The sequence below is a fragment of the Harmonia axyridis genome, chromosome 6, assembly GCF_914767665.1.
Source record: "Harmonia axyridis chromosome 6, icHarAxyr1.1, whole genome shotgun sequence".
Classification (NCBI taxonomy): domain Eukaryota; kingdom Metazoa; phylum Arthropoda; class Insecta; order Coleoptera; family Coccinellidae; genus Harmonia; species Harmonia axyridis.
The window spans coordinates 8,320,745-8,336,644 of NC_059506.1; the positions used below are offsets into that span (position 1 = coordinate 8,320,745).

At 33.8% G+C, this 15,900-nt stretch overlaps 2 protein-coding genes across 4 annotated transcripts in view; one reads left to right on the forward strand and one right to left on the reverse strand.

Annotated features, from left to right (window-relative positions):
• LOC123682997 (guanylate cyclase 32E-like) overlaps positions 1 to 15,900 on the forward strand; it is a 182,272-nt gene that overhangs the window by 13,214 nt on the left and 153,158 nt on the right. The gene's annotated exons all lie outside the window — the stretch shown is intronic.
• Positions 741 to 14,152, reverse strand: LOC123683000. The gene is made up of 5 exons (XM_045621893.1): positions 14,010 to 14,152; positions 6,911 to 7,070; positions 4,078 to 4,493; positions 1,326 to 1,548; positions 741 to 1,236 (listed from the first exon to the last, which is right to left on the reverse strand). Exons 2-5 carry the CDS (start codon positions 7,052 to 7,054, stop codon positions 796 to 798), a joined length of 1,224 nt encoding a protein of 407 aa, XP_045477849.1. The 5' UTR covers positions 7,055 to 7,070; positions 14,010 to 14,152; the 3' UTR covers positions 741 to 795.

Below are 15,900 nucleotides of genomic sequence, written 5' to 3' on the forward strand. Positions count from 1 at the left end.
GGGTACGCCACTGGATTGAATACCTATCGAAGGATTTCAAAACCATGTATCTACCTCTGAAAGAAAGCACCTTAGGTTAAAAAGCTAAAGCACAATTATTTTTTGTAGTTGTAGTTATTATTTGGAGTAGTAATTGGAATTGTAAAATTGATTTCTGCCGAACAAATTTTTCGTTACTAGTAGGTTAGTATTCGCTTGGAAACGGTTAGTTTCTCCGGAAATGAGTATAAGTATAAGGTTTTTATTCAAAATTAATTGGGGAATGCGAAAAATTTCAATTGATTTGACCTAACTTTATAGTATATCACATAACAAGAGTTATAAGAAGCATATTACGCACGTCTAGAAAAAATTTGGGCACTCATAAAATTACCGCATTCATTTCTATAAACACTTAGGCAAATCCAAAAATTTATGGCAAATCGCGACACAATTACGAAACGTCAAAAAGTTATCGGCTATACGCGGGCTGCTTGTTATTCGTTTCCGTGGCAACTAGTAAAGGTTTTTATTTTATTGGTTAATCGTCGTGCGATTTACTCTACTTATTCTACCGTATTGGTTGTGGATCGTGCTATCTGTTTACGCTAAAGTAAATTGCACAGTTTTACGTTGCGCAGTGCCTAAATAGACAGTTACATAGTTGGCGAGTTGTACAATTTTCGTCATTTTCTGTTGAAAAGAAAAACTAAATTATGTTATTAGGAAACAAGAAGACAGAATGAAGGAAATGAGATTAGAGCAAAAAATTATTTATTAAAATAAAAATGAAAGACAACGTGGCTGTCGAATACCTCAAAAATATTTATTTCCAAAATGGGTGAAAAGGGAAATGAGTCTCTCGAAATACAGATCTTCATTCCTGATAACGAAATTGTAAGGTTCTACAAGTTTGACTTCTCCACCTTCTGTTATTTCAGACGCAGTTTCTATTTCGTCTTCGTGAATCAATTGTAGTTTGATAATTTCCAGTGCGGAAATTACTCCAGACATACCATATTTTCTCCAATGCTCTTCTAGATCTTCGTAGGAAAATATTTTTTCTGGGTCACTACCGAGCTTCTTCACTGTTTCTGAGAGCGTGGCATAATAATCTTGCAGCACAAGGTCGAGTTTATCGAGAACATCTTTATCACAGTGACCATAAATGAAAAACGAGAGATCTTCGACAGGTGTATTAACATTGGATACTTGAAAATCAAAGTATTTGTTTTCACTAGCAATATTGCCATTCGTCTGAAAATTTCAAAAACCATTCAATTTTATCACACTAGTGTGAAGTAATAATGTAAATGAAGGAAAGAAATCATGGACATAGTACTTACTGGAAATTTGAAAAGGACATTATTTATCCATAAGTCAGCATGTGTTATCACAAGTCTATCTGATTCTTTCTCAGCAATTTTGCAAAAATCTTCTAAATTTTTTTCTTGAGCTTTGAACTTCACTGCTAATTCATGCTGTCCTCGTTCTTCGAACATCTCTACAACTTTCCTATAATTTTTGTATGCATGCTTAATAAGTCCTATTTGTACTAGTAATTCGTATCTGCAATAGAATTCATATCTTAATCAGATCCATCCTGTGTACAAATCATGAAAATTCAAAGGACCACCCACGTGAAAAAAATTATATTTCAGTTTTCTTGAGGTTTTTAAATAAGGAATAAGAATATTCCTTCGTAGCACCATAAATACCGGGTTTTTCACCATAATTTGACCCCCTCTTTAACTTTGTTACTAGAAGAGGTGCAAAAAAATGTTTTCTACAAAAGTTTCACGAAATCGACTAGTGTTTTTTAAAATGATTTCACAAAACGAAATATATACAGAGTGGGCAACATATTGATAGCAACTTCATTTTTTCAAATGGAACACCCTGTATATTTTTCTATATTTGACTAGCTCTTTCTACCCTGATTTCGAATATATAACAAATGTTTGTTCTATCTTTCTTATTCTGAGCACCATAGAGTTTAAAAATTTAAGAACCACCTGGCAAGCTCAGTTTTCATTTGGAAGGCTGCGATAATTCAGAATGCCCTTTTTTGACTTATCTCGTTGGCAATGATATATAACATTCGTTTGTCATTGAATAAAACTATTCATCGAATATGCATTACACAGAAGCGGAAAAATTTGAAATATTTTCGCTTTATGTGGAGAACAATAAAAATAAGAAAGCTACAAGGAAAGAATATATGGAGTTGCATCCAAATCACTCAATTCCAATTTATAGTGAAAAACGCATGTCATATCGTTGCCAACGAGATAACTCAAAAAAGGGCATTTTGAGTTATCGCAGCCTTCCACTTGAAAACTGATTACTTAGCTTGCCAGGTGGTTCTTAAAATTTGAAACTCTGTGGTACTCAGAATAAGAGAGATAGGCCAAACATATGTTATATATTCGAAATCAGGGGAAAAAGAGCCAGTGAAATATAGAAAAAGATACAGGTTGTTCCATTTGAAAAAATGAAGTTGCTATCAATATGTTGCCCACTCTGTATATATTTCGTTTTGTGAAATCATATTAAGAAACACTAGTCGATTTCGTGAAACTTTTGTAGAAAATATTTTTTTGTACCTCTTCTAGTAACAAAGTTAAAGAGGGGGTCAAATTATGGTGAAAAACCCGGTACCTTTATTTGTCGTGAATTTTGATATCTCTCAATGTCGAAGATGCAATTTGCAACTTCTTGTTTACTGCTTAATTGAATGTAATCATATGGAGTCCTTATTGAATTACATAGAGTGATTCGAAACTCAGTATCAAGATTTTAGGTGCGTATTTTTCAGGATCAAAATAATACTTTTTTTCCATAAAAATGTGTTACAGAGGGTTGAAGTTTCAAGATTGTTTTCTTTTCACATCTTCCAGTTTTCGAGATATTAATATCAAATTCATTTTGTCTGAACAATCTGTAGGTATTTATTCTAGGTGATTATTTGACTTGTTTATATATTTCAACAGAAGATTCCGTTGATGAAACGAAAATACTCTTTTCCTTCATCATTTTTTCCAATTCGGCTTGGCTGAAAAGATACAAGCTGTTTAAAATCCATAGAAAATGTAAGTTTCAGTTATATCTCTGAAATGGTTCTATCGAAGGAAATTATTTTCGGAATACACTTTTTCATTAATGTGAAGAATTTTCTTCGGAAACAACATTCATTAAATAATATATAACCATTTTAAAATAATGTAATAAATATTTCTCACATTTTCTCATATAATGCGCTGTTTTCTAGTAATTTGTCCTCAAAACAACGAAATTATCTGTGAAATAAAAAAAAATGGTTTAATGCAACTCTGTTGAAAAGATTCACAACAATGAATATTTGCTACATTGTCACGTCTAAAAATATAAGATTTTGATTCGCAATGAAATTTTAGGGTGTTCTGTGTTTGTCAATTTGGCAATGTTCGAAGTTTGAACGTTCGCAGATGAGTACAACCCTGTATATTGGTTATATTAGGCATCTATTCGATCTAGACGAAGACTCACCCAGTATATTGGTTTTCTTAGGCATCTATTTGATTATTTGAATGAACAGCACTCAAAAGCTTTAGATTTCTCGTCTATGCTGTACTCATTTCAAACTTTCGGAATATCCCCTTAAAATTATAGCTTTGTGGAATGTGGATAATGAATTACCAACAAACTTCTATAAAAATTTTCCTGTCTATCTGGTAGATATCGCAATCACTAAAATAGGTTGGTATTTTCGTACACACCAACAAGTTGGTAGCTCAAATTGTAGCCTCTTTCGAGGGGACTACACAATTTTCTTTTATTTTCTAAATGTTCAGAAGGTAATGACGCAACCGTTAGATGACTGCCAGAATACTGTTATCTTAATCGATTGATAATAAAGTATGATTTAAATATATCAGGTTAGTCGGAAATGTTAGTAAAATGAAACGCAAGCTTTTAGGCTAGTATTCCTAAGAAGACGTCGGTAAGCAAACTTGGTGTCGGCAAAACATTAATCAGTAAACAATACCAACCATCTAGATAATCTGAAAATCTGGAAGCAATTCTTCCATATAGAGACTGATAACTGCTGATAATTACCTAATATTTTCTAGTTTCGGAATCCAACTCTCGAACTGGTCCGGATTCTGGTCTCTAAAGGCCATTACTTCTCCATGCCATTTCGCCAAGTTCCTACACACTTGTTTGGTATGCTCAAAATCCAAAGGTTTAAACTTTTCCCAACTAGTAAAGCCATCCGCTTTGAGATTTTCCAATACGAGTGCTTCCTTGCCTTGTTCTGGATTCGACCAAAATAATTTGGGAATATAGTCGAGCACTTTGACATTTGGTTTCAGCTTTGCGAAATAGGATTCTATAGATCTGAAGACTGTTTCATACATAAATATTTCTCTTCTGAAATTCTCTTCCAGGTTTGAGTTATCTCTGAGTGCTTTGTTGTTCTTCGCAAGCTTCATAACGAGGCTGAGTACGCTGCTATCTTTTTCCATAGTGACCTTTAGAAAAGTAATACCTCAAAATCTTTTATCGTATGGGATTATGAATGAAGGAGGTCAGACGACATTCGGACAGGAGAGTCTTCAGTTAGTGAAACAGGTTTTAGGTGAATTATGAAAATAATGGTGAAATAAATGGGAACGCTTATGACAGAAGCAAACAAGCACCACCCGAAAAGCAATATTGAAAGGACAACACTTCTGAAAAATAAAGGAGGCAGGGGCCTAATGGACATCATGAAACTTGCTCGTGGGCAGTTAGAAAGCCTACGAGAATACTTCAGAGACAAAGCAAGTACATCAGAGATCTACGAAATACTGACTGAAGCAGACGAATCAATAGCTTTACAACTGCACAAGGAGCATTTTCATACAACCACCAGACAATCCAAGAAAAACTGCAAAGATGAAGAAAAAAGCCCCTACATGGACGACATTTCAACGAGGTGAACCAGGATCATGTCGACATTGAAGCGTCGAACTATTAGCTCACATTAGGTGCAATGTATCCAGAAACGGAAGGATTTCTTTTAGCCATCCAAGATCAAGTGATCTCAACGAGAAATTACTGCGGACATATCATAAAGGATCGAACTATTACTGACGATCGATGCCGTTATGGGTGTCCAACGAATGAGACAATCAAACATATCACGGGAGGATGTCAAATGTTTTCAGGAAATGAATAAAAAGGGAGACACGATGCAGTAGGAATGATACAACACCAAGAAATGGCAACAAAATTAAAACTAATTCTTTCTGAAAAAGTACCATACTACAAGTACCAACCGGAAACCACCCTGGAAAACGAACGCTATAAACTGTACTGGGATCGTACAGATTTGACTGATAAAACAGTCGCTCACAACAGTCCAGATATACTGATAGTCGTTAAAAATCAAAAGAAAGCAATACTCATCGACGTAGCAATACCAAATAACAACAACATGCATCAAAAAGAGGTCGAAAAAATTTCAAAATATAGGAACCTCGAATTTTAGATAAAGTGTTAGTGGGGAATGATATCAACGAAAACTATTATCCAATTATCATCTCAACAACTGGAATAGTGCCCAAAAATCTCAAGAGGAATATCAAGCAAGTGAGTATATATGTAATTAATGCAAAAAGCTGTTCTTTTAGGTACTGCAAGGACGGTGAGAAAATTCCTAGGAAGCGAACGACAGGTCCAAGGATCACGTGTAAGAGGACCAGAAGTTCGACAAGAACCAGGGGGACCACAAGGACCGGACACGACCGAGCTTTACCCTTCTGATATTTTAAATATCTGGGATTGAGTGAATGTTCCCCTAAGCGGGGAATGAGAAGCCGACGGCGAGGAAAAATCCTACGCGTATAGGCAAACGTCGGATAATAATAATGTATATTTATCCTTCAAACCACATATTTACATTGAAATACATTTGGCATATGACCTGTCACTAGAGACTGGTGATTAATAATATCGACGCTTGAAAGGCGAAAGGACTTAACCGACATCTGGCAAACTTTACAGTACAACCAAAAACATTCCAAAAATCAGAAAAAAATCACTACAAGTTGGTTAGTGGAACGATTTTCCTGTAAAATACTCATTATAATATATGTAATGGTATGACTCTGAGTCATGGTATGCATACTTTTATGGAATATTTTTTTCAATAGTGTGTCACTTATGCAATTTGGTTCAAAAATTACAAATAGGATAAATGACTCAAGCAGAAATTATTCGATAATTTCGCTTCAGTAAAAGAAAATAGATGAAAAATAACATGAAATTTCAGACAGGTAAACAGGCTTCCATACAAATTAAGTTACTTATTATTATAGGAAGAACTGTTAAACAAAGTTCAACTGAAACCGGGAATAACGGACACTGTCCAAGTTTCAAGATGGAATAAAACGAGTCATATTTCAAGGTGAAAGCTGGTGAAGCTGAAAAAATCATGCTTCAAAGTAGAGGGCATAAACGAAAGCACAAGTGAAAAATCTGACTTAGGAAATATTAATCTATACGATATCCTACAATATTTGTAAGTAAAGAAGGACCACCGCCACAAAGAGGTACCTACTGAAGTTCACTTTGAAGTAAGACGTCATAATCACCATGATACACATTCATTAAATATGAGTAAAACAAGATAAGTAACACTTAAATAATACTGCTCGAAAGGAAAAAGAAATTATTCATTTCGTTAGATTTGTCTAGTCACCAATATTCGCGAATTAATCAAAAATTAAGTCGTTTGGTAAAAAAATCACACAGACAAGATGAGCGACACCATAGTCGATGCAAATAATCGAAACTCAGACCATTTGACACGGAAAAATCTGTCGATTTTAACGATGTATTAAATTCGCTTATGCCCTTTTGCCTTTCAACCGTCCATATGAATGATTAAATTAAAAGTGTTTACCTTGAAGAAGATAATGTCGCCCATATATCCATCACCGATACCAGAATTTCCTTTTATATCTATATTGTAATTTTCTATGTTTTTTTCCTTCAACATTTGAGCCACCAGTGACTTGAAATTGGCTATAATTGTCTCGTCCCCCATCTTCTTCAATGAGCTCCTGAATAACAAGAAATGAGTTCCAATCAGTTCAAATCATCATTAGAAGTGTGCATTTTTATTTTTATCGAGTTTATCTTTGAGTACCAGATAACAAATGTTATCTTTGGAGATTTTTAAAGCAAATAAATAATTTATATCAAAACACTAACACAACATTTGAAGATACAGGGTGTCTCAACGAAAAATATCATCGATTACTAGATATCGAACATTTCTGAAATTTGATATGAAGGCAACCGTAGAAAGAATAAAGCCCTTTAAAATAAACAGTTTTCTAATAAGAGGTTTCATTTTTATATAGAAATAGAATATACAGTGGACTCTCGTTAACTCGAATCTCGTTTACTCGAAATCATCGATAACTCGAATTATTTTCAATCCCCTTGGAAAAACCTATCTAAGCCGAAAAAAATTGCATGCATAACTCGAAACGATTTTACGGATATAATATTTGACCATTTTTACCTCTATGAGTCGAAGACGCACTAAATTTACCTCTAGAACTCGAAGTCAGTAGTTAATTCCAAACCCCGCCGCACAAGTCGAAATGTGTCGATGACTCGAGCGTATTTTACGATGCAATAATTGCATCGTGCGGTTTTGTAGATTTTTTTTAATTTGTTGCTTAGTTATGTGGAGGTTGTTGGAAATACATTTTTTGTTCTTCATCCCGACTTTTCTAAGCCTCTGAGAGACCTCTAGGTAGATTGGAATTTTTAGGAAAAACTTATTTAGAGTTTTCACTCTCAATTTCTGGAACAAGCTTAAAAAATGATACCAAAAAAGAAATGAACAATAACACTATGAATCAATTAACTCTTTTGACGTTTTAGAGTCTAAATCAGACTCCTTCACCAGATAAACTCTTAAAATATTCAGAATTTGTCAATTGGCTTTTGTTAATACAAAAAAATACAAAAATAATGAAATAGATGAAGGTATCTACCTTCATCTATTTCATTGTGAAATTTTCTATTGTCCAAAAATTAATTAAGTGTTCAAAAACCTATGTCTTTATGCAAAATACGGTGTGATATCTTTTGTGGAATGTCTTATTCTCAAGATCAACGAGGAATCGACAAACTTGGGTTTTCGTCAACACTACGGGCTATAGCAGCAATATTCCCAGTTGTTCGATTCTCCACATCATTAAATTGTCCCAAATGCTCAAATTTTTTCACAAGTTTCACTATTGCCGGACAAGAGACTATGCATCACCAATACTCAAAAACCCTTCAGTTTTGCGAACTGTGACAGCAACATTTTTACCATTTCTGTAGTGAATTTTAATAATTTCAATGCGTTGTTGAAGCGCGTATCCTTCCATTTTTATTGATGGCGTAGTTCTTTCTTGCCAGATGTCAAGAGATGACACTGTCATCTCTTGCTGTCATCATGATAGCTTCAAAAGTGACAGCTTCCCAGATAACGTGCTATTCAAAGTTCCTATTGGAAACCCTGTATTTCTTTTGGCTGCTCTCGACCTTTGTGCTCAAAATATCGAAGCTAAAATGAGAAAAGCACTGATGCGAGGTAAGGGCGTAGATCTTTTTTTTTCTGTTGGGGGTAATTGAAAAAAGTTTTTTGACGCTACGTTCACTCATAAATGTAATGTGAGAAAAAAATTTTAATAACGAAGTTTGAACCAAATTACTCGAAATAATTTTTTTTATTACCAATTCGGTTGTTCTTATCTTATACTGGATGTTCCTAAATTCGAGTTACGGTGGAAAATGAGAGATTCCTTGGATAATTTCAAGAATAAAAAGTCCCATAAATATGTCGTACTTTTTAGTGATACTTATATCAGTTTATCAAATCTTTACCAATCTTCGCTACAGAGTGGGTGAATAAGTACCAAAACTTTTAATTACTTCATTCGTTACAGCTTACTAACCGGATCTTTATAATAATTTGGATTTTCCTGAGGATTACTAGAGAGCTGTTTGAAATATTTTTCTCGAAATAGATAGCAGATTCGATTAAACTATAGCAAACCAAAATGTGTAGAAGGACCAGAGTGTCTTTTTACAATTTCCTAAACTACCAGCGGTTCACCAAAAAATAGTTTTGAAGGAAAGAATCAGCACCTGTCCAGAAAAAATATCATCCTGTGGATTTGCATTTAAAATTAGCATATTACATGATGAAACTTCGAATTGGAATATCTATGGTCAATTCAAATTAATTATCTTGTGAAGGGAAGGTTCTATGGGAGAAAAAACTCAAACTTTAACACTTGTATCTCAAAAAACAAAGTGTTTGGGGACTCATGTTATAGGAATTTTTATCTTGAAACACGTGTAGATATAGTCAATTCGAAGCTGATGCCTTCACAAATGAATTGCAATTTGAATGAAGCACCACAATAAATGGTACAACATATCCCAGACCATTTTTCTATGCGAATTACTGAGTTCAGGTTCTTTGATAACTACAGTATTGAAATTTTGTGACGAGAATGATACAAAAAACCGAAAACAACGGATAAGTGTATACCGACGACGAATGCAAAAATCACAGATGGCAAATAAGAGGACTACAAAGCGGATAGATAATAAACCTCGGACATAGACGTGCTCGTAGTGCAATGAAAGTACTCATCTTGAAAGCGATAAAAGAAATTTTTACTACCCTGTTGATTTCGAAGAAAAGTAAAATGATTATTGGTTCATTTTATGGAGAAATTTTTGTTCTTCGTCTTTGCGAGAATTCGCAATTTTATATTTTGGAAATCTTGGGGGTAATTACCCCCAGTATCCCCCATTCCTACGCCCTTGACGCGGAGTCAGCCCTCAAATATTATTTGGAATAAATATTTATTTATTCATTACAAACGGCAGAGCCAATTTTCCAAGATATACAACATTATATAATTATTAAGATATAATACAAACTAAAAATATTTCTACTATACTTCGCATGTAGAATTTTGCTTTCATTTACTCAAAGTCAAGTCGATTCGAAACTCCCTAGAATGTGATATATGACATGGAGGAGTAGAATGAAAACTCAAACACAATGCTTAAAGGGTCCGACTTTTTGCATGTAATATATGCCATTACATATTCAAACCATATCATGAAGGAATGAAGTTCTGAATTCAAATCCTGTAATGCTGCCTCTTCCGACCATGAACTCGAGACCCCTCGAAAATTTCTTCTTTGTTGTATATTCTTACATATTAGATTTAATCGACTCACCCTGCTAAAAATCCAAGTAACCTAAAAATTCGAGGCAAGTCATTCCGTTCGCAGAAATGAGAAAAATATTGACGTGAAGTCGTGAGTTTTCGAACACCCGTTCATTGATGTAGCAGTTGTGCCCTTGGAAGCCACAGAACTGTATATAGGTGTATGTATATGTAATCTGCACATGCACGAATGATGGAGCGGTCTAAACCGACTGACTGTAAGTCAGTGCCTTTAGCATTTTTTCCGATTTTCTGCTCGAATTTCCTTTGGTTCTGGTTATGAGATCGTCTATAAGACCCTTTCATAGGATTATAAATTGTCTCTAAACAGTTCCGAAACAATTCACTCCCAACTGTTGATTTTTTTTTGTAGAGCATATTTCAACATGCATTATCTCACTTTCCCAGTTTCTGGAGGACGAGGATTCTGGAGTAACGCATGTGCTGCAGTTTAGTGATCACGATCTCATCCATTATATCAATGACTTGACGGTCCGAAAGACCAGTCTTCAGGATCTTCATTCTCCAAGAATTTGAAAAATCTCAATTGCCACCAATTCAAATATGATCTCATGTCCATTCCTTGGAATATAATTTATTACAAGGCTTCGATTGACGGGAAAGTTCATGTCCTTACTTCAAATATTCCAACTAGTTTATTTTTCTGCGCCGCTCAGAACCTTCAGAATTTCGAAAAATTATGCGTCATGAATAACTCACATGATTAAAACAACAAACAGTATTGTAAGATGATCATCTCAAATCTCAGACAGTGAGCGAAATTGAGGTTTTGGAAGTTTTGGAAATTATAAAATCCATTATAAGAGGTGATGCTCTTATTTGTTTCCTATATTCTTCCTTGTATCACACAATTTATTCTAAATTTCCGTTCATTGAATTCTGTTTTTTCAAATCATTGGGAAACATCTGTTAGTTATTCTTGTACCAAAAGTTACTGATCCAAAAGACCTCAATAATTTACGATCCATAAGTATTTTACATACATTATCTAAATTTTCAAAAAGATTATGAATGTATTTAATTGAGTCAGTCCTTACTTGGTGGAAAATCATATTGATTCGGTAAAAAATAAAAAAAAACTTACTAATTTCCACAGATTAAATCTGTGGAAAGTAGTAAGTGTTTACATTTATTTTTTACCAGATTATGAATGAACAAATTTGGTCTCATTTAATTTTGCAAATTGGCACTATCAAAATTTTACAATTTTGTGGTGAATTTTAATCATTTCAATGCATTGTTGAATCGATACACGATCAAAATCAAAAGTGGCATCTGCCCAGATGGCAGGCTATTCAAAATGAAACTTCTTATTGCAAAACCCTTTAGCAGCTGAAATGTTTGATGTTGGTCAACAAATATAAGTATATGTATACGTTTTTATATGGGTGTTTCCGTTCCTTATCATGCTACTTCTTTATTTACGCGATTAAATTGGGTGACACAAAATCAACATTTCCGTTAGATATACAGTTGAAATTCATTAAAATTCTCAAAATGCTTAAAAAAAATGATTGCTAATTTTAAACGTAAAATCAAGTGTTGCTAGTTACAACGGTGTCATCCAAAGTCATGTAATTGGCAACAGTTTGTAGTTCTTTGTGGCTGTGCTGTCAGTGATATATGTCTCGTCTGAAAATCTCAATGCTGCTTTCAGAAAACAGTTCCTTATAACGAGTCGTCCAATTACATCCCAAGCAGCAGTAATGAAATTTCCCTCTCCACGTACTGCTGGACTGATTTTTGTACTTTTGCTTGATCACTCTGATGATAGCCTGATCTGAGGGCTGCAGTTTGGATTTGGCATTAAAAGTGGCAGAACCGAAAATGGCATTCAACTGCTGAATCCACTTTTTCAAACAGATCTCCTATCTTTCAAGAACGAGCTTGGGGCTAAAGGCCAGTAAAAAAAAATAAACATTGTTTCCATGATCAATGTTTAGTATTAACCGAAGTGTTATAATTTCTACTGATGATCTTGTTTGCTAATTATCGATGTTTATCTAAACAGAAGATATGTTTGGCAACATTGCAAAATTTCGACGGTTATCATAGAGAAACGTTCTGTGCTTTTGTGACTCCAAAATCAAAATAAATTATTATTATATGTTATCATTAATAGCGTATTCGACTGGCTGCACCAGTTCGAATTAATTCGAGCTAATTATGTCATTTAACTCTACAAAAATTCGAATTAATTCGCACTGGTGCAGTCAGTAGAATACGCTATAAATGATCTGAATCTGAATCCATATTTCAAATTTGGGTCTTTTCACAAAACCAAACTCAGAACCACAGAATGTGACAAAATCAGGTTATGTCCATAGAGTATAAGAAATAATGTCAATGGTTATGTAAATAATTCATATACCTACATTTTGAGTTGCGCAGATCCCTGTTTGAAAATAATCGGGAAAATAAACGTCCAAATTTGCCTAATTAGGGTAACCAGTAATTAAATTAACATAAACATTAAACATCATTTGAAAGATGGTGCAAGATAAATCAGAAAGTAATAAATTTTGAAATTTTTAATCAATGTTTAGGCAAACGGTGTAACTGGCCCTCACTGTATTTCGTCGCTGATTCTCATTTGTATCTCAATTTCTTCATGGGTAATTTGTTTAAATAATTCTGAGCAATGAAATAATGAATTCTTCTGGAATAAATTCAATATTATGTAGATTGTCCTATAAATATGTTTCGAATAAGGAAATAATCATGACTTGTACAATATTAGGCATGGCAACGTGGCAACCACGAGTTTATTCATTCATGGGCGGCAAGAACAACGGGTATCGAGAATCATTTCTGAGTTTCAAACACTAAATTTTATGTTCCATACTGCATATTGGAACAGGAACTTCAAAAATATTGATTTCAACCTTATCTAGGATACTTATGGAGCTTAAAAATATTAAAAAAGCGTGACGTGTATAATTTTTTTCTTGAAGAATTGAAATAATGGTCAACATTACTGTTAAATAGGTCCAGCTGAATAGAGAAATATCATTCATACCAACATCAGTTCAGAATATAATAGCATTAAAAAAAAATAACAAATTATGTCAAAAAACGTTTTGTTTTTTATGATAAAGTTTCGTAGAACTAGAACTTGAACCCAGTTTGATCAACTGACTTTTCAAAAATAAAAACGGAAACTTCGAATTTCAGAAGTTCAACTATGCCAAATTTAAGAATGTTTTAGGTTTGGAGATACTAAATTATACGAATGAAACAAAATATCCAAAATATATATCATATTAGGCATAAATAACATGATTTTGACCTTTATCATCATTATCAATTGAATAAGTTCATTATTGCATCACAACATATCGTTATTAAAAAGAAGTATGAAACTCATATTTATTGAAATCGATATGTTGAATAGATTTGTTCAAAGGAAGTCATGGAGATATTCTCGTGAAGAGACTAGCCCGATGACCTTAATCTGATGTAAAGAAAGGTTTTCGTTTGTTCCATAAATCATTCTACCATTTTCTTGTACTTGTTCTCAGAAAAGGGTGAGCAAAATCCAGAAAAATCCGAATAGCTAGTTACTAAAATTTGCGCCGCCTCTGTCTCATCCAACCTAACCTCCACATAATCGAACGTCACACTGAATCAACTTTCAAGGATTAGCATCACTCAACTAACAATCCACATAGATAATTGAACATGTAGAGAATTAAAACGTGAAAAGTTATACATTGTACTTACTCATTAATTGTTGGAGATGGTATAAGAAAATATTTATCCGGAAAACTATATACTCAACTTCAAAAAACTTGCTATCAGTGCTGCTAACTGAATGAATCGAATGAAAACAAACAGAAACTTCATTCTGGTGAATCTTACTATATGCAACGTTGTCGATATGAAGAAAAATTCGGTAAATATTCGTATATCAGAAACTCCTTTCATTATCATTTCAGTGGATAAACTTCAGATAAGTTTCATAAATCTGCGCTAATGACTTTCTATAGATTAGAAATTTCGCAGGTAATGTACTTTGAATTAAGTGCAATTTCTTTTGGAAGTCTTAATGTCTTTGACCGTGAGAAGTCTGTTGCAATTTCTGATCCCGAATATATGTGAGAAAATAAGCTACGACATTGAAATATTCGAGAGTGATAAATTGGTAACAACTACCTTATATCTTATTTTGGAATTATTATTATTATTATTTTAACATGATACACAGTTGAGGCTTTGCCTGTAAACTCTAAAATATGTTCAAATAAGCAATGCTGTCACAGACTATAACCTCAATCATTTTGTTTACTATTTGACTGATAGGAGCATCACTTTTCATGCACTTGCTCACAGCTTGATTAACAGCTGATTTTATTTATTCACGGATTTCCCTTGTTATAACCATGTTTGTAGTGCTAATAACACTACAAGGTTTGGAACAGATTGTCGACCGAGATAGTTTGTTCGCCTAGTGTGAACAGTTTCCAGAACAAATTTGACTTGAGGGTCTCACAGAATGTTGTGTGATTGTGAAAGTGAATTCATTTTTTTTGTGTTTTTTTTTCATTCAATAGCTCGAATTTTGTTTTTTCTCTTCCTTCTTATAATGTTTTATGTATCTGTACATAAAACATTATAAGAAGGAAGAGAAAAAACAAAATTCGAGCTATTGAATGAAAAAAAAAACACAAAAAAAATGAATTCACTTTCACAATCACACAACATTCTGTGAGACCCTCAAGTCAAATTTGTTCTGGAAACTGTTCACACTAGGCGAACAAACTATCTCGGTCGACAATCTGTTCCAAACCTTGTAGTGTTATTAGCACTACAAACATGGTTATAACAAGGGAAATCCGTGAATAAATAAAATCAGCTGTTAATCAAGCTGTGAGCAAGTGCATGAAAAGTGATGCTCCTATCAGTCAAATAGTAAACAAAATGATTGAGGTTATAGCCAAAACTATAGACTAGACTAGAATATAGGTCGAAACTACATTGACGGAGCTCAATACGAATTTTATTCAAAAATGAACAAAAAGTTGCAAAATAAAAGTAACTACTGGAGGAGCCGACCTTCTTGGCTTTCCATGAATGAGCAGGGTAGAGAACAAAAGATCTACATGGTCGCAGTTCCTGGAAGGCTTACCGAGCCACAACGACCCCAGTTCAAATAATAATAATAATAATACCTGGAGGAGGAAATACACTACGCAAAAGAATTAACGCACATTATAGAAATTTCAAATTTATTCTACAACTGAAGGTGTTCTCAATGATAATTATTTTTATCAAAATTATGCATGCATATGTTATCCACTTTCAACGTTTTTCTTCAATACAGATGTTTTTTCCCAGCAGGAATAAAAAAAGATGAGATTATCAGATTTTGAATGTATTGGCTCCATTCCGAAATCAGTTGTTCTCGATCAAGTCTAGTGATCAATAGTTTTTCTTCCGTTTGATTTTCTACACTCGATCGCTATGCAACACGAAACACGCAATTTGACCCAAGAGGAATGTGCCCAAGCGGTAGTTTTGCGAGAAGACGGTTGGACATACACAAGAATTGCAGAAAGGTTTGGAGTTTCCCATACAAGTGTGTCCAGAATGTTGCAGCGATTCAGGGAGACAG

Bases quoted from the DNA above. Each gene is read 5' to 3' on its own strand.
- LOC123683000 (XM_045621893.1), bottom strand. From the start codon at position 7,054: ATGGGGGACGAGACAATTATAGCCAATTTCAAGTCACTGGTGGCTCAA. The intron at 1,549-4,077 runs GTAATTATCAGC...ATTCTATTGCAG, and splicing joins CCGAAACTAGAAAATATTAG to ATACGAATTACTAGTACAAA. The intron at 1,237-1,325 runs GTAAGTACTATG...TGAAATTTTCAG, and splicing joins ATGTCCTTTTCAAATTTCCA to ACGAATGGCAATATTGCTAG.